General features: G+C 46.6%; 1 protein-coding gene across 1 annotated transcript in view; it reads right to left on the reverse strand.

The window, feature by feature from the left end:
• Window positions 1–6,332: 6,332 nt before the first annotated feature.
• Window positions 6,333–23,083, reverse strand: part of RCSD1 (RCSD domain containing 1) — a 40,853-nt gene continuing 24,102 nt past the window's right edge. Inside the window, exons 2-7 of the mRNA XM_067546280.1 lie at window positions 18,305–18,412; window positions 14,190–14,279; window positions 12,993–13,064; window positions 11,555–11,758; window positions 9,570–10,276; window positions 6,333–8,498 (exon numbers count right to left, since the gene is read on the reverse strand). Of these exons, the coding sequence (XP_067402381.1) occupies window positions 8,477–8,498; window positions 9,570–10,276; window positions 11,555–11,758; window positions 12,993–13,064; window positions 14,190–14,279; window positions 18,305–18,412 (1,203 nt within the window). The 3' untranslated portion in view covers window positions 6,333–8,476. The remainder of the gene's footprint in view (window positions 8,499–9,569; window positions 10,277–11,554; window positions 11,759–12,992; window positions 13,065–14,189; window positions 14,280–18,304; window positions 18,413–23,083) is intronic.

Consider the following 23,083-nt stretch of genomic DNA (forward strand, 5'->3'; position numbering starts at 1 on the left):
GCTCTCTGCTAAGCTTTCCCCAACCAGGCTCTTCACTATAATCCCGCCTCCTCTCTACGTCCGCCAGCCACTAGTGTTTAATCCCATTTCCCTCCCCCGGCCAGGCTGCCGGATGGTTCCGCCCACAGCCTGCGCTGGGAGATACCATTCTGCTCCCCACTAGGATCCACCCGCCTAATGGTATCGTCTTTCCTCCACCCAATCAGCCGGCCGGCGGCCGCCCCCCTCCGCCCTGCGGCCGTCAGATACTTTCTTCCGGGAGGCAGGGCTAGAGCCCTGTGTGGGGAATCCCACTCTGCACTTTCCCAGGGGGACGCCTCAGTCCCGCGCACCCTCAGGTAATCCTGTGTTCCCCAACGGCGGCCGGATTCAGGGCAGCGCAGGGCGAGCTCATTCTCAGTGGAGAAGGGGGGGCTCTTTGCCGCTTCAGCTCCCCTGCACACGCTGCGAGCCGGACATTCGGTCCTTCCTCCCCTCACCCCCATAGCGGGACCGTGGTGTAGTCCGGCCCTCCCTTCCCCTAGGCTTCGGAATCGACAGTTCCTTCGAGTTACCCGGATATTACTCCCTTCCACACTCCCCCCCCCCCTCCCGCTTTCCTTTCCAGAGAGGGCGGGGGAACGAGAACAGCTGCTCCCTTCCGCCCTGACTGCGCGTCGGCAGTGGGCGGGCACGCGCTGCCTGCAGAGCCCGCCCCTCCCGCTCGCTCCCGGAGAGGGGCAGTGACGTGTTGCTGTGGAGGCTGGTGCTGCTGCCTCGAGAGCGTCTGCGGTGTAGTGCGCCGTTTTGCCGCCCTGCGGGAGGCCGAGGGGCGCGCGCTGTGCCTGAGGCAGCCGTGGGCTCGGCTGGCAGTGGGCTGGGCGCGCGGGCTGGCAGTGGGCTGGGCGCCCGCTCCCCCCGCTGTGTTTGCCTGGGCCGTGGGCAGGTTCAGTGAACCGCGCCCACCCCAGCCCTGCCCCCAGGACGTGCAGTCCTGGGCAGTAGAAGGGGGCCCGGGAGCAGGGCGGATGGGATGCCCCCAGCCTGAAGGGTCTGAGCCTGTGGAGACACATCAGAGCCGCACACTGCCCCTCCTGACCTCATTTCGTGGCCCTGTCTACTTCCCGGCTCCCCCTCACACGCTCATGTGCTACATGCTGCTGCCCCAATCCACCTTGCTGAACCCTTCCGCTCCTGGCAGGCATGTCGCCATGCCTGTGTCCCTGCCACCCTCACTAAGGCCTTGTCTACACTAGCTAGAGTGCGTCACTGATGCAAGTTACAGAGATGAGCAAGAAGCGCTATAATGACAATGTTTGTGCCTGTCCACACCACACTTACGTCGCACGCCGAAGCACGTCCTCCGTTGCTGCTTTCATGTCAACAGTGAGGGCAGGGACATGGCATCTATGACTACTATCCCACTGAGCAACTCTTGAGTCGCCACTACCTTGTGCTGCTAGGAGTTGTGGGAAGGCAGAGAGGATTGCACTGCATCGGGTGTGGGCTCAATGCCCCATGATGCAGTGTTTTCCATCCCATCATGCCATGTGTTTCCAATTGCATTTCCTGGCATTTTTCAATGGCTCCACTTTCCTGAGTGGCCACTGTGATGGAATCCCTAGGGTCAGTGCTCAGGAACTACTTGGGATGCAGCCATTCAGGACTCTAGTGCTTCAGAATTTGCCTCCTCGGGTTTCCACACACCAATTCAGCTGCCTCCTGACTCTGGCCTCAGAAGGTTCAGCACTCCTGCCCCATCCGAACTCCCCCTGTGGGACCCTCTGGATGTGACGCTGGGGAGTTCCTCCACACCCACAAATGGCCAGGCACCCCGCCTTGCAGTCAGAAGCAATCCACAGCCAGTGGAGAAATCAGACGGGTTTGTTAGTTCTCAGGATTACAGTATAGACAGACGTCGCTAGCAACGTAACTAGTAGTTATAGCAGTGACCAACTGTGGGGGCTCAGAGCCCCACTCTTGGGCTCTACTCCCCTTGACCCTACATGGGTGACTGACCTTTCTCCCAGCCACCAGACAGACCTCCACCTCTCGGGCCCCTCTCCAGTCCTTTGTCTCTTTCCATGGCAAGGTTTTACAACCTGTGGTAGCTGGTTTGACCCAATGGATCAGAGGTGGGGGGTCTGCCCATGGTCTGCGTATGTGTGGCTGGGGAAGGCCCATCTACCCTCTAGTGGTCTCTGCAATGATCACACATCGAGTCCCATTACCAAAATACTTGAATAACATCTGGGGGAAATATATGAGTAACATATGGGGTAAACGGAGGTGTGTACGTGACAGTTGGAGGAAACATTGGGGCATCTCCACTTCATCACAGCTGCCATTTCTCTCTGAAAGGATGGATCCTATGCTGCTCTCCACTGTTGTTTTTAGTGTTCTGAACACATCGCGGATGGTCACACAGTATATCATGAGCTCCCAATCAGAACAGGAATCTAAGGTGTCTGACCTGCTGTGTGCCATGCAAACAAATGATGCTGGATTACTCTTTGCATTCACAGAACAACAGTGCAACTGTTGGGCATGTAAAACAAGCACTGAGTGGTGGGATTGCATCATTATGCAGGTTTGGGATGATGAGCAGTGGCTGCAGAGCTTTCGAATGCGCAAAGCCACCTTCATGGAACTCTGTGCGGAGCTTGCCCTTGCCCTGTGGCTCAAGGACACCAGAATGAGAGCTGCCCTCTTGGTGGAGAAACACGTGGCGATTGCCATGTGGAAACTGGCAACTCCAGATTGCTACCGGTTGGTCGCTAATCAGTTTGGAGTTGGGAAGTCCACTGTTGGAACTGTGTTATAACAAGTGCGCAGGGCCATTAATCGCATTCTGCTACGAAGGACTGTGAGTCTTGGAAATGTGCGTGAAATAGTGGATGGCTTCGCAGCAATAGGATTTCCTAACTGTGGCGGGGCACTAGATGGCGCACACATCCCAATTTTGGTCCAGGACCATCTTGCAACAGAGTACATCAATAGAAAGGGATAATTCTCTATGGTACTGCAGGTGCTTGTGGATCACTGTGGGCGTTTCACTCACATCAGCATGAGTTGGTCAGGGAAGGGGTCATGACGCACACATCTTCATAAACACTGGCCTGTACAGAAAGCTGCAAGCAGGGAATTTCTTTCCAGACCAAAAGATTCCAATGGGGGATGTTGAAATGCCCATAGTGATCCTGGGAGACCCAGCCTACCCCTTACTGCCATGACTCATGAAGCCTTATACAGGCAACCTGAATAGCAGCAAGGAACACTTCAATAACAGGTTGAGCAGGTGCTGAATGACTGATGAATGCGTATTTGGCAGATTAAAAGCTCGCTGGTGATGCCTTTGGGGCACATTAGACCTAAATGAGGAAAATATTTCCATAGTTATAGCCACCTGTTGTGTGTTCCACAATATTTGTGGAGCTAAAGGTGAAAAGTTTCCCCCTGGGTGGAGCGCAGAGGTGGATCACCTTGTGGCTGACTATGAACAACCAAATGTCAGTGCTATTAGAGGGGCACAATGGGGGGCCATGTGAATCAGGGAGGCCTTGAGGAGCCATTTTGACAATGAGCAACAATAAGGAGTCTTTGTAAACAGTATCGTGCCATCCTATGACTGCTATCGAGCTTGCACTGTGTATCAATGTAAGTTGCACCAACCATGTGCAAGAGACAAATAAACATTCCTTATTCTTCACAGAGTATATCTTTATTAAATAACAATTATTCACAAACATCCAAAAAGCTGGGCTGGAGGGAAGAAAGCAGTGAGGGGCAGTGTAAGCTATGACAGCTGGGTGTATGTCCAGCTATTGTTCTGGAAGCTGTCTGAAGGGATGGAGTGAATGGGTGCCAAGATGGGCCGGGAGTTTGGTAGGAATGTGTGGGTGGAGTTTGGGGAGGGCATGGAAAGCAGTTCTGTATTGGCTGGAAGGGGAGGCAAGCACACATGAATTCAGTCTGCAGTATTATTAGTGACCTTAGTAGCTCTGTTTGCTCCTCCATGGCTTTTATCATACATTCGTGACTTGCTATCACTTGCCCCTGGTTTTCCCTCTGTTCCTGCCTATCAATTTTCTGATTTCTGGACACAGTGTGTGTCCATGCCCTTTTTTCTTTTGCTTTTTTCCCGCTTCAGAGAACTAGAGGAGTTCTTGGAACATCTCCTCTTTGCTTCTCCAAGGTCATTTTTTTATCAGCAGCAGGTGCTCGGCAGGTGTGGAGATGTTTCCCCTCAAGGTCAGATCTGTAAAAGCACAATAAACAATTAACAGAAGCATGATTGTGAGTGCACTAACAGCATCGATTCATTACTGTAAAATACACCCCTTTCTTACTGTCCCCTGGCAAGCACACAGCTCAATGATCAGCTAGGGCATGGTGAGTTGTACCCAGGGTGAGGGGGCACTCAAGCTGGAGAAAAGGTTCTGAGTGATTATTTGGGGTTATTGATGCAGGTAGATAGAGACAACATTTCAAATTGTGCCACGGGGGGGCAATAGAAGCTGATATTTCACTCCTGAGAGTAAGCAGGGATGCTATGGTGCATCTCTTCTATGCAAGCAGCTTCAAATTGGGTCCCTATGCTGCTTGCCTGTGTTCTGTTTTGGTCCCTGCACAAGTGATTGCCAATTGGCATGGGAAAGTTTCCTACAACAGGGGAAGAAACAAAGCAGCTCTGCCGAGGAATCTCTGGCAGAGGATTGGTAAGTACCAAACTTTCCAGGAGATCTCTTTGGAGGATTTGCATGAAATCTTGGTATGCATTAACACACTTTTCAGCTGCACTGCCTAGCTGAACAGGGCAATGGGAAGCACATGCAAACACAGCTACTCTTGTACATTTCTATCCCTTCAACCAGCTGTATAATGCAACAAAGAAAAGGACAGCTGTACCTCAGGTAACTGAGCAGCATCAGCTCAAAAAAATCACTTACCTCAGCTCTCCTCGCCTGCATCCTGCATGCCATAGCTGGAGGGCTGGATCTGGTTCAAAGTCTCCATGGTCAAGAACAGGTCCTGGCTCCCCATGTCACCAAACAAGCAGGTCCCCTGCTCCACATCATCCTCCAACACAACCTCCTTGTCCACGACTTCTTCATCGGGGCTGAGTCTGGTGTCTGCTCTCTCCAGTCCCCCAAAGTATCCATGGGGATCTTGGGAGTAGAGGTGGGGTCACTGCTGAGGATGGCTTCCAGCTCCTTATAGAAGCAGCAGATCTTTGGCTCTACACCAGAGCAACGTTTGACTTCCATGCCTTTCAGTACCCCTGCCTCAGCGCCTTGATTTTCACACGGCACTGCAGTGTGTCCTGTTTATAGCCCTTCTCTGCCATTAAATGAGAAATTTGACTGTACATATTGAAGTTCCTTCAGCTGGAGTGGAGCGGGGACTGCACAGTCTCCTCTCCCCAAATGCTGATCAGATCCAGAAGCTCCAGTGTGCTCCAAGCATGAGAGCATTTGGTGCATGGAGCAGTGTGGACACCAATATTGTTTTGGCACAAAAAGCTGACTTTGGTTGACAAAAGTCTGTAGTATAGACCAGGCCTTAGGCCATGTCTGTACTAGGGATCTTACAGTGGCACAACTGTACCGATGCATCTGTACCGCTGTAAGATAGCTTGTGTAGCCACTCTATGCCGATGGAAGAGAGCTCTCCCGTCAACATAATAACACTACGTCCATGAGTGGTGGTAGCTATGTTGGTGGGAGAGCTCTCTCCCATCGGCATAGAGCAGCTACACAAGTGATCTTACATCAGCATAGCGCTGTGACATTGCCATTTATGTCGCTTGGGGTGTTTTTTCACACCCCTGAGTGACAAACGTTTTGCCAGCATAAGCAGTAGTGTAGACATGGCCTTAGTGAGAGCACTAGCGTAGGGACTTCGGGGACCTGGGTTGAATCCCCTGCTCCATCACAGACTTCCTATGTGACCCAGACGCTTCGCTTAGCCTTCCAGAACTATAGTCAGACAACAGAAGATAGAGGCGCTTTAAGTAGTGTCTGCCACTTGGAAGCAGAGAGTGACCTCATACCTATGTAATGTATGCTACACAAATTGTGGATATGGAAGGACAGTTTTGTTTCAAGAAAAACCTCTATTCTTACTGTGGCACTTTTAATGGCTACACAGATTTCTGTTTTTAAAGGTCTCATCCTGGTGACCTTCACAGAGTGAACTTTAGGAGAATGAAGAGTTGAGTAAGAGCTATCAGTACTAGGATCTGGCTGCAAGGAGTCCACAAATTTCAAGTCTGATGGTTAAACACTACACTATCTCCTACCGTCATTGTAATCCTGACCTCATTCTGTCTGCTGTTACCAGCTCTACCCATCCTGATTTGGGCTTCTGAATCTCCCAAGGAAGAAACACACAGTTATTTTTCTTTTCAATTCCACAGTTTTATTTCCTTTGTTTTCCCATTATATTTTCAAGGTGAGGGAGGACAAATTCCACCCCCTTAGCCAGTACACACATTCTCTAAACATGCACACGCATATATACAGTAATGCACAATCACACATGACCCGATACATCTGCTGAGAACAGAAACATTACAGTGATGACTGCAGCCTGGCCTGGGATACAAGCCCAAACAAACATTAAAATATATTTCAAAGGTGATGACACTTGCTAACATGACTCAAAGATGATGTGGGGGGGGTTGCATATGCTGACAAACCTCTTCTGGGTACAAATGGTAACACCAATCACTTCCCACTGGTTTTGAATTAACAATACCTTAGTGCTTTCATCGGGGAGGATGGGAGGCAGGGCACGTAAAGCAGAACATAAATCCATTCATCTTTTTGTGAATTTAGTACTGGTAAAAGGTGACATGGCTGGAGACCACAGGATATTATTTATTTGTATAACAGTAGTGCCTAGGAGCTCCAGCCATGGATTAGGATCCCATTATGTGAGGCTCTGTACAAACACAGAACAAAATGACTGTGTCTGCCTCATAGGTCTACATCCACAGAGCAGGTGCAGGTGAAGCACAAGCAGAGCCAGGTCCCATCACTCTCTGCCTTGCCAGTTAGTCTAACCCCTGGCCTGGGGCAACTGCTTCAAAGATGAAAGGGAGTTCAATCTCCATGGCCCTTTCAACCTTTGGCCACTTCAATGATACTGCCAACAGGAGGGGTCAGATAGTGTGTTGGTGGTTTTAGTGATGTGGACACTTGTCCATCAGGAATAGGATTGTGACACTTCCCCCAAACTCATTTCATGAAGGCCAATCAATAGCTAATGCAATCTGGAGGTAAATGTTGCCCATCCACAACTAGTCCCCTGAGCCAGCTAGTCTTCTGAAAGTGTTTAACAGAGCCCTAAATGTCAGCTCTAAGCACTTATATGGCCCTCATCATCATAGTATCTAAGCATTTATGCTGTCATCCAGTCCTTTCAAACACTCCCTCTAAATGTTCTAAGGAGAGAGCCTCACTCCTTGAAATAAATTTTTCATGGAATTATACTTCACTAGTTGAAATCCAGCCTAGGTTATAGTAAGTGAAATTCAACCACACACAGGCTGTTCATTGCCTTATATGGAATGAATGAGTTATTTCAATCCAGTTTCCAGTAGACAAGTGTCCATATCACAAAAAATTATATGTGGTTCTAATTGGCCAATTGTTGGCAGTCTCAGTGAAGCCCAAAGACCGAAGGTGTCCTGACAACTGACTTATACTTGATCCTTCCAAGTAAAAGTTGAACATAGTGATGGAGTAGTGTAAGGAAAGCTTCCGCTATTACTTTCCATGCTGTACAAGTTCTGTGGATAGGGTACTTCAGTTGCTACTTCTCACCAACATGAAAAAAAACACCAAAAAAAATCTACTAGAAAAATAATCTTTAGCTGTTGTGTGTTTCAAATACAGATTCATCAACCCAACACTAGTCCAAGTAGATATTCATCAAAGACACTGCATAAACCATTTAAAAATTATCTTCTCCAGATTTAGGATTCACATGGTCTGCTATACAGCATATATATTTAGAGAGAGAGAAAATCGTTTTCCCCTACTTTTAAACTTTATTTACTTGAAAATTGAATATATTTAAAAGGAAGCTATTTAAAAGGCACAATTTATATATGTCCAAAACTGATAAACTGCATCAAAGTCCAATGTGGAGGAGCAAACAAAATTTAGAATTCCATTCTAGTGGTGAACATTGGGTCCAGAAACGGTGGTGTTTGTCATGCCCAAGCTAGTGTGCATCAGGTCTCCAGACATGGCCGTGAAGTTGTTCAATTTACCCCAAGAAGAATCAGCCAGTGCATCCATGCTGAACCCTGAAGCAATAAAAAGCTGTCTTCATTCCAGTCTCTCCCTCCCACTGCTACAGAATGTTATGGTGTGGGAGCAGTGAACATCTCTGATCTTATTAATATTCTGCTGATCTGTTACCAGGGAGAGTTGTCCTGTAGCTGCACCTTAATTGACTGTTTAGCTCCTCTATACATTAAAGTCTCCTATGTCCTGACTGGGTTCAACCTTTTGAGAGACAAAGAATGACAGAAGACAGTAAGTTATAAAAATAAACATATGTTATACTTTTATATTGATTAGGAGTCTCTAGGAAAGTCTGGAATCTGGGTGTCTTTTTAACCATCTTTTATAATTGGGTTATGGTTTTCCTGCCATAAATTTGAAGGAAAGCCCCAGATTGATTTCCTCTGTTCTCACAAGTTAAACTGGGTCAGTACTAGGATTGAAGACAGGGAATCAAGTTTTTTCAGTTTTTAACTTTCCTATCCAAATTCATTCTGGATCTTTTCTCCCTACAATATGCCCTTTAAAACACAGATTAGAACCCTCCAAACTCGGATAGCTCAGTATAAAGACAGGACAGCTGGAAACCTAAATGGGAATACAGAGGGTCCTATGTTGTTGGGGTGACTTTTCAACAATATAACTGTGCTCTGTAATAGCTAGTGTGCAGGTGGCCCACTGCCCTGTTGCATGGAGTGGGAAACCTGTTTAGGTATGTGGGATTATGTTGCCCACCAGTGGTTAAAGGCCAGGTAAAAGAGTATACAGTGTAAGCCTTAATATAGCTAATGGAAATTCTCCTTTACCTCAAGTGGTAGAGGCCTGTGTTTTTTGAAATAGAAGGAACTAGTTTGTGTGGTTCAGTGGGTGACCACGAAATTGGTATGTGTGCACCACAATTATGGCTGACAATGCCAGCAAGAGGTTTGAAAATGTCTCTTTTAATTAGACAGTTTAATCCCAAGTATACTTCATGGCCTCAGGGTGAAAAATGCTTTTTGCCACATGTACTTTCAAAATACCGGGCAGCTGAGCAAAGTGTCAAGGGTCACCAGTTCTCTCTCTTTTTTCACCTACATCCCTTTTTCTTTGGAGCTGAGCATTTTAATTGTCTGTATTAGATGCTCTGTTATTGAAGCTGATTTGTACTTGGATTTAACAAGCACCACAGGGAAATGATAAAACCGACACTCTAGCACAAGTGCCTTTTTCTTTTTAAGGCAAAACACTTAGCCTCTGGTATTTCATGAGCAATCACCATGGTGGCCTATCTCACTTCTGCTTCATACTTACTCTGTGCCCAGTTCTTGCGTCAGCGTCACACTCTGATGCTCACTGGCACTTCCTGTGTCCTTTGCAGGCTGCAACATCCCAGTCTCTGGGGACTTCTCCTGGGTGTCTGATATTTCCTGTGTGTCTCTGCCCTCACTGTTTTGTTCTTTCTTCACCTCTTTATTTTCTTTGTTCCTTTTTTCTTGTTCACAGGCATTGCCATCCTCCTTTTCCCCTAGGGTGCTCATGTATTCCTTCCCTTCCTTATCCCCTGTGGTGTTCTGGCACCGCTTCTTATCCTTATCTCTGATGATACTTGGACATGGCTTCTTCTCTGGGGTGTTCTGGGATGACTTCCTCTCTTCTTCCCCTGGAATGCTGTGGCCTGGCTTCTCCTCATCTTCTGTGCTGCTCTTGCATGATGTCACTTCCTCTGTTTTCTTTTCTCTATCCTCATTTTCTGTCCTGCTGGATTCACTCTCAGATGGTGGCTTTTCAACGGATCCTATCAGTTTCTGCATCACTTTCCTGCTTGTTCCACACACGGGTGACTGCAACTCCTCTTTCTTACTCTTAGGCATGAACACCTCATCACCATCCTCTTCCTTGGCCCCATTTTCTTGAGATAATACACTCGCTCCTAAATCTTCACCATCTCCGCAGTCTGACTGAGACCTTCGGAGTTTCCTGGAGGGGGGTCTGCGCTTCAGTGATCCCCGGGTCCTCACCTGAGAACAGGTAAAGCTGAGATTGAAGAGTTTAAAGAACCCACACCAGTACTGCAGTATCAGCCCAGAAATCTAGGGAGGATGATTTGGATGCTGAGCTGGTAACTCAGATACCAGTTCTCCTCCTTACTGACACTTTGCCTCTCTGAATAAGTAGCGGAAGATCATTACCCCCAATTTAAACTGTGGCTCTCTCTCACCAGTTTACATTATCAAATCTGAAAACATTAAGTTTGGCTACGAGGACCCTAGACTCAATATATATGTACTTATGGGTGAGGAATTACTTTGGAAACTTCTGCCATTTTATTTCTGACACTTGGGTGATGGGAAAGGATAAAAGAGTTTCAGTTCTCAGTAGTTGGAGGACCCATGGTGAAGTCAAGCAATCCAGATTCTCCCCCCATTATTGCCAGTGCATCTGAGTCCTAATCTGCAGAAGCCCCTCCTATTCTGGTATGCCTCGGGCCTCCCAACTTTTTCCACTTGAGGGCTGTATTGGCAGCTAGGCAACAAACATAAGAACTGCACCTAAATTGCATAAACTGGAGAAGTTAATGAGCTACCTTCTTCTTGTGGAATCTCCGTCACTGGATATTTTTAAGAGCAGGTTAGACAAACACCTGTCAAGGATAGTCTAGAGAAAATACTTAGTCCTGCCTTGAGCTCAGGAGACAGGACTAGAAGATCTCTCGAGGTCTCTTCCAGACTTTCCCTTCTATGATTTTTTAATACAGAGTTGTAGTATACAGAGACTACAGTTCCCAGTATTCAATATAGCCTGTCCTGTTCAGATCTAGATTAAGTGTTGCATGATTGGCCATCCAGCCTCCATGGGCTATGTCTCTGTATTAAAGGGGTGGGCAAGGAACACATTGCAGAATTTCATGCTCAATTTGGCTTGCAAGCTGCACCAGTAATACACTAACCCACTGCACTATCAACCTTTGGTCATTAATTTTGACAAAATGTTGTGTGCAAAGCTCTGATCAGTCAAGCTCATGTTGAGTTGAAGCTGATGAGTCATGCCACTTCATCACCTGAAGACAGCTGGAGTCTGATGGACTATTGAACCCTATTTGTGGGCCGCCAGGAGAGGGAGTCCAGTGGACCACAGTGAGAGGCAAATTCAAAATAGATGCATAGATCTCCTCATTTGTCTACAAACACTCACTGTCAAGACTGGATTGGAGGGTAATACCTACCGTTCCAGTTCCACTCGCAGCAGTATACCGGCTTTAGCCTCCAGTGTTGGAGAAGGCCTGGCAGACACTGTACCTTGTTATAAAACTGCAGGCGAGTGCCCTCTGGTGGTTGATCAAAACTGACTGGTGCCTCGTCCGATTCGCTGGAACGGGACTGAATGCCTGGACTGCTGGGAGTTGAAGGGGGAGTGCTAAATGGAGAGGGTATGACTTTCAGACCTGGGCTCTTTGGAGATGTTCCTGGCAGCAAGGCAGCTGGAGCAAATGCCAGATTTGCCTGCAAAGAAAAGAAGCCATTATAACAAACCTCCCCCTGGATTTAAAATCGTAAATTTTGGTGTTATTCCACCTGCCCCCCTCAGAGGTGAAGTGAACTGAAACAATAGATGCTAATATGATCACACAGTGACCACATGGGGGAGCCCTTGCCCTTAACACACTAGCCTCCCAGCTGACGCAAGAAATGTAGCTCCTGGTGTTGTGTTTCTCCTGGTGATATGGTCAACAAACAATCCCATGTGGAGAAGTTATGGATGGACAATTGCCCTTCCTGAACAGCTGGATCTCAGGACCATTCTTGTGTCATCTGAAGCGTTAGGGATTTTCCAGTGTCCCAGCCAAGTGAATCTGTCTCCCATAGCTTGGCACAGGAGAGGTTGTAAACAGAGCAGTCCGTAATAACAAGGAACTTTAAATCTCTCTGTGTTTGCCCAGATAGCACCTGAAGTCTGCAGTTGTGCACACTCTCAGGCCCTTCAAATGATCACTGAATTAACAGGAGAATACTGTTGAAGTAACTGGGTATGGTTTGGGATGCGGCTCCCACTTCTGGACTTCCACTGAAGAGTGCTATTAAGTTCGGATAGTTAAAGTGTCCTTGAGTTGAGCATGACATTGCTATGCACAGGCTGTTATTATCTGAGCACTGCTAGAAGGAAGCTTACAATGTCAGGAGTGCCAGCCGGCGTTAGCAGGGCATTATGTGAAGAGATTGGCACATTGTTAGTTGTCCTAGCTGGCATAAACCAGCTACTGAGAGACACAGGGCAGCAATAAATGCTGGGTAAGCTGTTGAGTTCCTTGGGAAATATAAAGAAAAGTGAGAAGCTTTTTAGGATATGTCTACACTTGAGCCGGAAGGGTGCTTCCCAAATAGGGTAGACAGATGCGTTAGCTCTGCTTGATATAGTGCACTAAAAATAGCAGTGTGGCCACGGTGGCATGGGTGGTGGCTTGGGCTAGCTGCCCAAGTACAATCCCGCCCAGCCCCCTGAGTGCATGCTCAGGTGGCTAGCCTGAGCCGCTGCCTGTGCCACTGTGGCCACACTGCTATTTTTAGCATGCTAGCTCAAGCAGAACTAGCGCCTGTCTTTCTACCCATGCTGGGAAGCACCTTCCCAGCTGCTGTGTAGACATATCCTCAATGATACAAATATATAAGCCATGTTAAAGACTAATCAGTTTAATTCCCTGAGTGTTACATCAGCATGTTGATAGCATCCAGCACCTACCTGCAGTTTTTCAATCAGGGGAGAGCTTTTCACCTTCGTCCTGGGAAGGGGACAAGCATTTGAAGACGGCTTCTGTAAACAAACAGGAAAAGACCAAAATAAACTAGATGAAGAAAGGAAAAGTTCTGAAGCCTGAACTAGTCCAGACTGATCCTGGGAAGTGAGAGATGGAAGAAGAGAAAGGAAAGTGAAGAATCCGTCACTGAAGCCTCTGGAGGGATCTTTACAAAGGAGTCTGCCCTCCCCTTTCCCACTACTCCCACCTCCTCTGCTGTCCAACCATCTAAGTCTATGATAAAGAAGAATTAGAGAGCACAGGACTGAGGAAGGGGAGAGCATTGTACAGAGTAATATCACTCTGCTGTGAGGAAGATTATCAAAAGAGGGTAGTCAAACCCTCTATATTATCCTCCCTTCCTCCTCCCGCTACTCCAACAGTTCCCTCTTTTGAGAGAAAATGGGATTTGACCCTTCTACCTAGTATTTCTGTGTTAGGGATTGTGCAGTAGTTAGAGACTAGGGGTCAGTACTTCAAGATTTTAGTCCTGGCAGTGCCACTGCATGGCCTTGGGCAAGATGTTTAACCTCTTTGTGATGCAGTTTCCTCATCAGTAAAATGGGGATAAAAGTGACAGAGGGTTGCAAGGCTTTAATATTTGTAAAGTGCTTTATGAACTATTCCTCTAGCATATCTGAGGAGAAATGTTTGGCTCTGGATGAATTACACACTCACCCTTTCAAACCATGAATCTAGAAGGAGGGAAGAATCCAAGAGCAAATTATTACTTCATATTTTTATTGCAATAGTGCCTAAAGGCCACAACCAGGCTGAACCCCATTTTGCTGTACAAACAATATACAACAGCCCCTACCCTGAAGAGCTTACGATGTGAGGATGGAGCTGGTATGGGAGAATCTAGTGATCCTATGGAGATGTGGTGCCACAGAGGGAGAAACTCACAAGTAGAACTGGAACATGTAGGTGTGCCTGAAACAGGAGGGAGGCAGCAAGGAGCAGATTCTGTATAGGGTATTGCTGTGGATGTATAGGAGAAGAGTTCGCAGATTTAGAGCTTATGGTTTATGTTTCACTGTCAGTGGTTCTTCTGGTAGACCCAAGTTCACAGGCCTCTTAGGGAAGCACAGAGAATAAGACCCAGAAAAAGGAAGCTTTTTCCTTATTGCATTGGTACTTACCGGCTCGCCATTGTGGCCCAGCTCCACCTTTTGGGTGTGAATGGGAAGGGAGCATGGTGGTTTTCTCCGGGTTGGTTTATTGGCTGGTACCTGAAGACAGAGACAGCCATTTAAGTGACAAAGAAAGAGCAAGGAGGTTACATTTAAGCACCAGCAGGCAGCCTCCAATGTTGTGTGTCTGCAAAGGACCCAACAGTAAGCAGTGGGGTGTGGAGATGTCTCCAAGAGCAGTCACATGCTTAGAAATGCTCTAACGAGTATCCCCTTGGAAATCCCATAACAGAATGGATTGTAATTTTTCTGTTTTCTTTCCTGTCTCTGCTAATCATTAAGCTTTCGTTTTTTGAATGGGCCTCCGCGCTGCTTCATTCATTCACTGATCTCACTATCCTGTGCATGGTATCAAGGGCCAAAGGACAGCTCAGAGTTCTAGGTCCACATCCTCACTAATCTTTCAAAGGGAGATGCAGCTCACAGAGACCACAGGTCCTAAGCTGTGATGTTTAATAAGTGACTCAGGAAGCAGGTTTGTCAGGAGAGAAGGAACAGCACTTTTTAATTAACTGCACGAACACTCCACTCAGTCTGAACCTGCACAGGCTCCTGGGAGTATCTAGCTTACCCTGGATATGTGGAGAGGCTCAGACATCAGTGCAATCTCTCTAAAACGCCGTCATCTCATTTGCATAGTCATGCCCATGCAAGCAGGGCTGGACTTAGAGGCAGACGAGCCAGGTGACTGCTTGGAGTTTCGGGCTTGGGGGTGCTGGGCGTGGGACGCTGTTTTTGTTGTTAGTGACAAAAGGGAAAATAGAATGTTTGAAGTAAAATGTTTCAGGTATTCTGTAAGGGGATTCGTTTTCCACTAACCTCCTAGAATGTTCTGGACCTTTGTAGAATAAATACAGATTTACAGATCCTAGGTGCAAATGTATTGCCTTACATGACAGGAGTAAATCATGCATGCAAATCGTGCATCAAAGTCGTGAAATGGGCAATAAAAAACTAAAATATTCAAAAGTTTAACAATGGTCGGGGGGAGCCAAAGATGCTCCTCGCCTGGGGTGCTAAATGGTCTAGAGCTGGCTCTGCATGCAAATAACCTGAAACCTATACTTACACCAATGTGTAAAGCTCCAATTTGATTTGAGTTGCCTATGTCTCTATACCGAAATACTCAACTGAAATCTCTTCTATTTTATGCCAATTTCTGTGGCCTTCTGGCAAGTTACCAATGTGCTCTTTGGTACACTATTTGGTGACTTTTGTCATAATTTTTACCCTCTTAATGTCCAGGGATCTGGGATGTTAAAAACATTGTGGCAACTTCATCTTTGAAGAGTTGACCACTTCAGAGAGTTTGTCTGATGTGGCAAACTTGGGCACCATGGCTTTATGAGCTTTACATTGTTACCTAGTGATGTTGTGTCAGCAGATTGCAATGCAATATCATTGCACGAAGCAATGTAATCAAGCTGTGACAATGTCATCTCATCCCAACATAATATTGTCCTGATACATCACAATCCTGGAATGCAGTATCATCCTATTCTATTGAAACATCATCATAACACAACTTTACAATGGTACATTGCGAGTCAGTGACGTTTCATGGGCACCCATTAATGTCCTATATATGCTACGTTTGCAGGACATAGCTCACCATGCTGAAATCAGGATGACCACAAATATAATGAAGTTTGGGCAATCATGATTATTACATCACCCCCAGGACTGTGAAATGCTGAAATAACTAGGCAGCTGGAGGATAAAGGTATACTCTAAAGGACATAAGAAATTCAGGAGCTATCAACTGGCAAAATGGAGTTTAGGTAAACATGAATTTTGTTTTTAACATCTATGTTTGTGATGGTAGTAGGGGGCTACCTCTGTCACAGAAAGCTGATCAGCAGCCATGAGTCCTTAGACTTTCCCTGCTTCCTTAGAGGAGTAAAGCCATTTAGGGCCTAGACTCACCACAGTTTTGAGCAGCCTTTGTTGCTTAAGTTCTTTCTATCACCCCTACCATGGTTTCCTAGACTTCCCTTCCAGTCCCCCTTACCAAGACAGATTTTTCCTTCCTGGTCCCTGTGATGGGGCAGACTAGGCTCAGAGGCCCCCTGCTGAAGGCCTCAGGGCCCTGCACACCCCAACTCAAAGAGGAGCAGAAGTGAAGTCCTCTACATGGCCTAGAGTGGCTGCAGGGGAAGCACCCTATTAGAGGGGCTGCAGGAGCAGCCAATCAGGGACCAGGAGGCCATATAAAAAGAAGCAGCAGAGCTAGAGTCATCAGTTGCTGCCTGGAGCTGGAAGATTGAGGACTGGGTTCCTGGCTGGCTGAAAGAGCTGCAGGACCATGAACAGTTCAATGTGGGCAGGACTGGGGGAGCTAAGAAGGAGCTCTTGGCTGGCTGCTGGGACTAAGTAAAGACTGAGCTCAGGGAGGGCTGCAGGAAGACAATGTCTCCAGGGAGGAAGCCCTGGGGGTATGGCCCCATACCAGGGCCAGGAGAATGTAAAGACCACATACCCCAAAAGGGGTTGGTTCTATTCCAGCTACAGACAGTGTGTGTGACTTGGCTGGAGGGCTGAATCACTGAAGACCTGCTGAAAAAAACATTGACCAAAGGGGGGGCGCTCATGAGAGGTGGATGCCACCCCATTCCACGAACTGTTTGATTGCCAACAGGCACTCAACCAAGGGGGCTCATGAGAGGTGCATGCCGACCCAGTTACAATCCCCAACAGACTATGTTTCTCACTGATTCACTGCTGTATTTGGGCTTCAGTGAAGCAGGCCAGGATCACAAGGATTCAGTTATCCTACTTTAATCTGCCCTATGTCTCATAGAAGAGGAAGGAAAGACAAGGCTGCTCTTACTGAGACACTTTCTGGTGGTAAATGGCAGCACGCTGGGGCTAGTCAAATCTCCAGTGTCCTCAATTATGAGTTAATCCAGCTCCCGGCAGGACATTAATCCTGTCCAATGTGGTATTCCAACAATCTGCAAGACTGCACCAGTTTTCCTGCAGTGCCAGTCTATGCTGTCTAGCCCTTCAATAAACCATTGCTTGAACACTGATGGGTCCTATTTATTTCTTTATTTATGAGTTCAGTCATACTGTAGCCCACATACATAAAATTAAAACTGCATAATCTTTGCCACAGCTGGATCAACTACCTGCAGCCAAACAGGAGACAGTCTTCATTTGTTTAAATCCCACTGAATGCCAATGCCTTGCTTTTAGGGGAAGAGGGGAATCCTGATAGCAGTATGTGCTGGCTCTCCCTGGAGATGTTTGTAAGATGCATGCCTTGCATACAATAATTTTGCTTATTTTTATTCAACAGTTACTGGGTTAATTAGGTCTCAATATTTACACATGGGCTAAACGGGAGTTTATGTCTGCTGTGCTGTGATTGGATAGAAGTGCTTAGGGTCAAATAAAGAAGGACAAAACTTTGTTTACCATTTCTGAACCCTGGACAGCTGATTCAGAGCTTTATGGAAGAGCCACTTGAAAGCAACATCTGTTTATCTTTCATAGGGATTGCTAAGGCCCTTATCACCATTATTATTATTTTATTGCTGGAGAGCTGCTAATGAGATGCATTCTGGCTTCTAAGCTGCTTAGTCTGCTGTTTGGCCTCATTATTTGGAGTCTCATTTCTGTTTCATAAATATCAAACATTTGATTAAGGAAAGCTAGTTGGGTATTTTCTGATTAATCAGTATCAAAAAGGCCAGTGCTCAGCTGTACATGCACATCTTGCATCGATGTCAACTACCACCGGGGAACTCATGGATGTCTTAGCAGGCTTTTCAGTGTCCCTCAAGCACAAACATCATGCTGTTGGTTCACAACAAACTTCCTCTAGCAGCAGCTGGAATAGGCATGCAAGTAATTCAAGAATGTATAGCGTATACTGTGCATGAGAGTGGGTCATGTGTTATGCTACAGTTTGTGAAGAATGGGATCATTTGGAATAAAAGTTGCTCTCCAAAATCAAGACTTATTTTTATGCCTGGATCACCCAGTCTTCCCACCTTCATTGGCCAGGGATGAGTCTCCCATTTCCCAACTCTGTTTTCTGTGGCTGAATTGCTTCTTACCTCCTTTCCAGAAGTGGTGGCTGCTTGCTCCTTGAACTTTCCTGCCAGCTGAGCCACTGATAGGGGTGCCGACTTCTCCACTTCTGGCTTGGTTTCTGTTGGCCTGTCCTGACAAATGGTAAACAAGATATTATATGCCCATTATATGACATGGAAATCCGGCAGTTTGAGATGCAAATAGATTACATATTACTGAATTCAAGAGTAACTGAGGACTTAGAGCAATGTCATTGCTTCCAGCTGTCAGGTACCTGGTCTGGGAACAAACCATCCCTGAAAATAGGACCTGTTAGTATCTTAAAGTATCCAAGGTTATTAGTGGGGTCTGAATGACTCAGGGAATTGGTAGTGTAACAGGGAACCTTTCATCTCTAGCTGAAGATCCCTGTCCCCAGTTCTCTATTTCAATGGAAAGAAATTAAATGAGCTATTTCCACTCGCATCACCCCTGTCACCATCTCTCCAGCAGTGAGTAGAACCGGGCAATAGCAGACATCTCCAACATCTCTTCTGTGGTGTGGTGGTTATGGGGAAATCTGATTGTGAAGAGGCCTTCCCCTTCCAATGGCTGCTGCAAGGAGACTAGGCTTTGAGATGTCTTCCCCCCCGTAAAGCCTCTGTTCTGCTTGAGGAATATGTAAGTGTGACTGGGGTGTTACTGTCCATCCTTTTCCAGTATCTCACCTCTCCAAAGAGATATCAGGATGTAGCAGGCCACCCTTCCCACTCCATACCCATTCTGTATTCTGCTGGGAACTAGGGATCGGTGATTCTGCCTACCTCTATGTACTGTCCTTCTGCCACAACCTGATAGTCCATGTCACCTCATGTATTGCTTGTTTTCTTTGCTGTATTTATCATGTGACACTGGTGAAAAGCCTTGAAATAAGGAGTCCATGGAAACGAAACTTCTTTGCTGAGCTCCATGGTTGCGCATTGGTAAAAACCAAACTGGGGAAATTGTGACTAACTAACTGACTTGCTTGTCCTGAGCCTTTTCTTCAGAACCTCATAAAATCCAGACAACAGGGAGTTTTCCAGGCTACAGCCCACTCATTAGAGCTCCTCATACTTCTGCACTGCCGAAGCACCAGTATTAGTGTTTGATCAGTACTTCCTCCTTCCCCTCAGTTCTATTTCTTAGTCTGAGAAGTCCCACCAGAAGCTGATTTTAAGCCAACACACATTTCAACAACTCCAGGAGCCTCCAAGATTCTTCTCTGCTCTCTTGATTCCATTTGGAAGGAATTGTGGGTTGAGACAGTGGAACTGCTCTTTTGGCTTAGCTGGCAGGCAGAGGGAGCTCTCAGTGGGGCATGCTGAAAGAAATAGCAGTGGAGACTTAAAATTTCCATAGATAGCTATTTCTTAGACAAAGAGTGAATCAATTGGGTTATATTGAGCATTAGCCCAAGTCTCACTTCAGTTTTGGATCAAGTTCTGGGCTGAAACTTTGAGGTGTAGCACAGTGTGGTTAAGGACCACCCTACTCTTTGGCACACCATCTTTACTCTCTCCAAGGGAAGCAAAGAAGATGGGAGCTCCCACCATGGCCCCTCACTCCTTCCCACCATCACCACAACCTCCAATAGGGCTCTGCTGGCCGCTGCCCATTTCCTGTGACTAGGATCTCAGCAATATCACTCCGCCCTCCACAAGACCCCAGCCAGCTTCTCCATCTTCCATGCAACATTTCAGGAAGCCTTGCGGACCTCTCTCCTCTCAATGAAACCTCTACTCCCTCCCCAGGCCTTTCCAATATGGGAAGATTAATTTGGGGCAGGGCATTTTGGAGAGATGCATGTAGAGGGGAAGAGCAGGGTATTCTGAAGAGTGGCTAGGCAGCTGCCTATGATCACTGCATGATGGCTGTGCCAGCCAATCTAAGGAAGGAGCTGCAGCTGCGTGTTGGCCATATACAGTGGAAGAAGAGCATGCTGGTGGTGGCAGGGAGTGCAGAGCGAAGTAGGGGAAGGAGAAAAGGTATATGCAGAGACTGAGTGATAGAGCCAGCCTAGGAGGGCTGGAAATAAATCAGTGTTACAATGTTGTGGGAGCTCTGCAACACTTCGAGCTGTTTTAAGCATGCTACTTACAGACATATCAGAACCAAAGGGCTAAGACAGGTTTGAGGATTGTGGCTAAATTTTAAGACCTGGGGCATTCAGTGCATTTTTCTGACTGTAAGTCTAAGGAGCAATCACTCTTCTGTACAACATTTCATCCTTTGACAGAGCATGGCTGTTCTCACTTGTACACTCTGATGCAGCTCAACAGGACAATGTGCTCCTTCTCCAGCCCTCTGCCTTAACCCAGATTTCACTTGGGAGGATATGGCATCTTCTTTTTGTTTTTTGTTACTATTTGCCTGAGCTAAGGCCTGAAAACCTGGCTCCCTTTCTCCCTCAGATTTTGTCAAAGCCCGAAGTGCACAGCAAAAGCTGGATGTCCCCAAGCAATTTCCCTTTGGCTGATAAAATACATTGTAAATAGACTATGTGCATGTGTGAGCAAGTTTGTCCTTCAGTCCACAGGAAGCGGTGAACATGCCATTCTAATATTAGAATGAGTAGTCCATGGGGCTGTGGCCCACAGAATTGCCAGCTGCAGGCTCTCCGATTACACCTCAAATTTCACAACAGGAAAATCCATTTTTCAGATCCTCTCTGGCCATTACACTGCAGTGTTGCACTTGGCGCTTTCTGTTGCAGAAGGCTCCTCTCTCACTGCTGAGGGTGTGCCAGGGGTCTCCTTGTCCCACTCTAGGGAATATACTGTACCAGGGCACTGTCTCCAATTAAAAGGATGTACACTGAGGTTCCCTCCCCCCAATTAGATGGAGAGCACTAGACTTCTCTCTCCTTGTCCCTCCAGGGGCATGTACCTCACTTCACCATGACAATGAGTGTGTACAGCCCTTGCTGTCTCTCTCACTCTCCATGAAATATACTAGACAAACATTTGGCCAGTTCCAGGGAAGCATCACTAGGAAGGGATTGAGTTTTTTCCTGCCAGTGCAGTCAGGCATGCCCCATTGTAATTGCAATCAATTCCCTGCCATTGTGGGGGCCTCAGGCAGTGATGTACCTCAGTCCCTCCTCTTCTCTGTCTGTGGCACATAATAATTTAGTCTCCTGTGGGCTGCAATACTTTAGTCTTATTTTGGCTGATGGGTTTAGTGTGCAGGTGCTGGGTGGTGTTGGTTGCCTGTGATATCCAGGAGATCAGACTAGGTGATTTGGTTGTCCCTTCTGGACTTATACTCTATGACTCTATTATAGGCAAATTAATAGGATGCTAGGTTAGGAAGTCCTAGCCCACCAATATTCAGTGAGATGGTGATTCCTAGTCTCAGAAGCTGTTTTAGTCTCCCACAAGAATGAGCATCTCAGGCAGCCTGTGTTATTTGGAATAACGCCAGTCAGACTCTCTGATGGAGCGCAATGAAGAGCAAGTTAAAAGGCAACCTCACAATTAGAATGTTTCTACCAGCAAAAGAGAAGTGTAGTTTACCTACATTTATACAAGTTTCATTTTCCTTTTTCAGTTAGTGGGTTTGAGATGGATGTTAACATGTTTTCCGAGCCAATTCTTATTATTCACTTTGTTTTACAGTCAACTTTGTGCTGATCAGAGAGCCCTGGAGAGTGAAGCCTTCTATTTATTCACAGAACAAGTACGGCATCAACTAAAGTTTCCAAACACTTCCCTACCAATGTCCCTCTTCCCTGTCCTAGAGGGACCCCCTCTAGTGATATGAAGGGAATTTACTTTCCCATCCAATCCCTTGCCTCTGCCACAACCAGGGCCGATCAGATTTTCTTGTTTGTTTTAATGGGGATAGATGTTTGCCCTATACCAGACTGAGATCACCAACTCATTTCACATTGGCCATCTGTGTCAAGTTGCACAGATTTTTGGTGCCCTCTGGAGAGAACCCACAGGTATGATGCACCTTATCCCATTCATGACCCTATTGGAAGGCCCTGCCATAACAGGCAATTGTGAGGGAAATTAAGAGCCTTCCTGAGCTGAGGTAATCTAATGCAGTGGTGCCTAGTTACAGCCTGTGAGCTGGTCTACACTAGAAAGTTAGGTTGACCCAACTACATCGCTCAGAAATGTAATAAGCCGACCTAAGCCAACCCAGGGTAGACAGCGCTAGATCGATAGAAGAATTCTTTGACCTAGCTATTGTCTCTCAGAGAGATAGATTTACTACAGTGACAAAAGAACTCTTTCCATCGCTGTTGCAAGTGTCTACACTACACCGCTACAGTGGCACAACTGCAGCTGTGCCATTGTAGCATTTCTATTGTAGACATAGCCTACGCCTTACACCTGGCTTATTTCAAAAGAGAGAAGTTGTGGTGAAGCACCCAGGGCAGGGAGATTTAGAGACAGAAGAGCTTCCCTGTGTGTATTGTTTGTGCATTTACAGCATTTAACCCACATGAGGTGAATGTGGTCAGAGACTGAACGATTAGGGTGGATTTTATGTTCTTTTAATTTCACAAGAATCCCGTGAAATTAAACCGAAACTCCAGAGATTTTTGTGTGCTTAACATAGGCCTTCTGTGATGCTCCCCGCCAGCCAACCCTGGCTTTCCCACTCTACCCCAAAGCTTTCAGACATACAGGTTCTTGTAGTTAGATTTGAACCTCACGGGCCCTGCGTGTGAAAGTATCTCAGTAGCAATCCTCGGACCAGGTATTCCCCACTCTTGTTCATCTTTATGCCTATTTAGATAATGCCTTTAATGAGCCATTAGAAACTCT

The sequence above is a fragment of the Emydura macquarii genome, unplaced genomic scaffold (assembly GCF_026122565.2).
Source record: "Emydura macquarii macquarii isolate MOO-44397 ecotype Brisbane River unplaced genomic scaffold, CSIRO-AGI_Emac_v2 contig_1119, whole genome shotgun sequence".
In the NCBI taxonomy this organism is placed as follows: domain Eukaryota; kingdom Metazoa; phylum Chordata; order Testudines; family Chelidae; genus Emydura; species Emydura macquarii.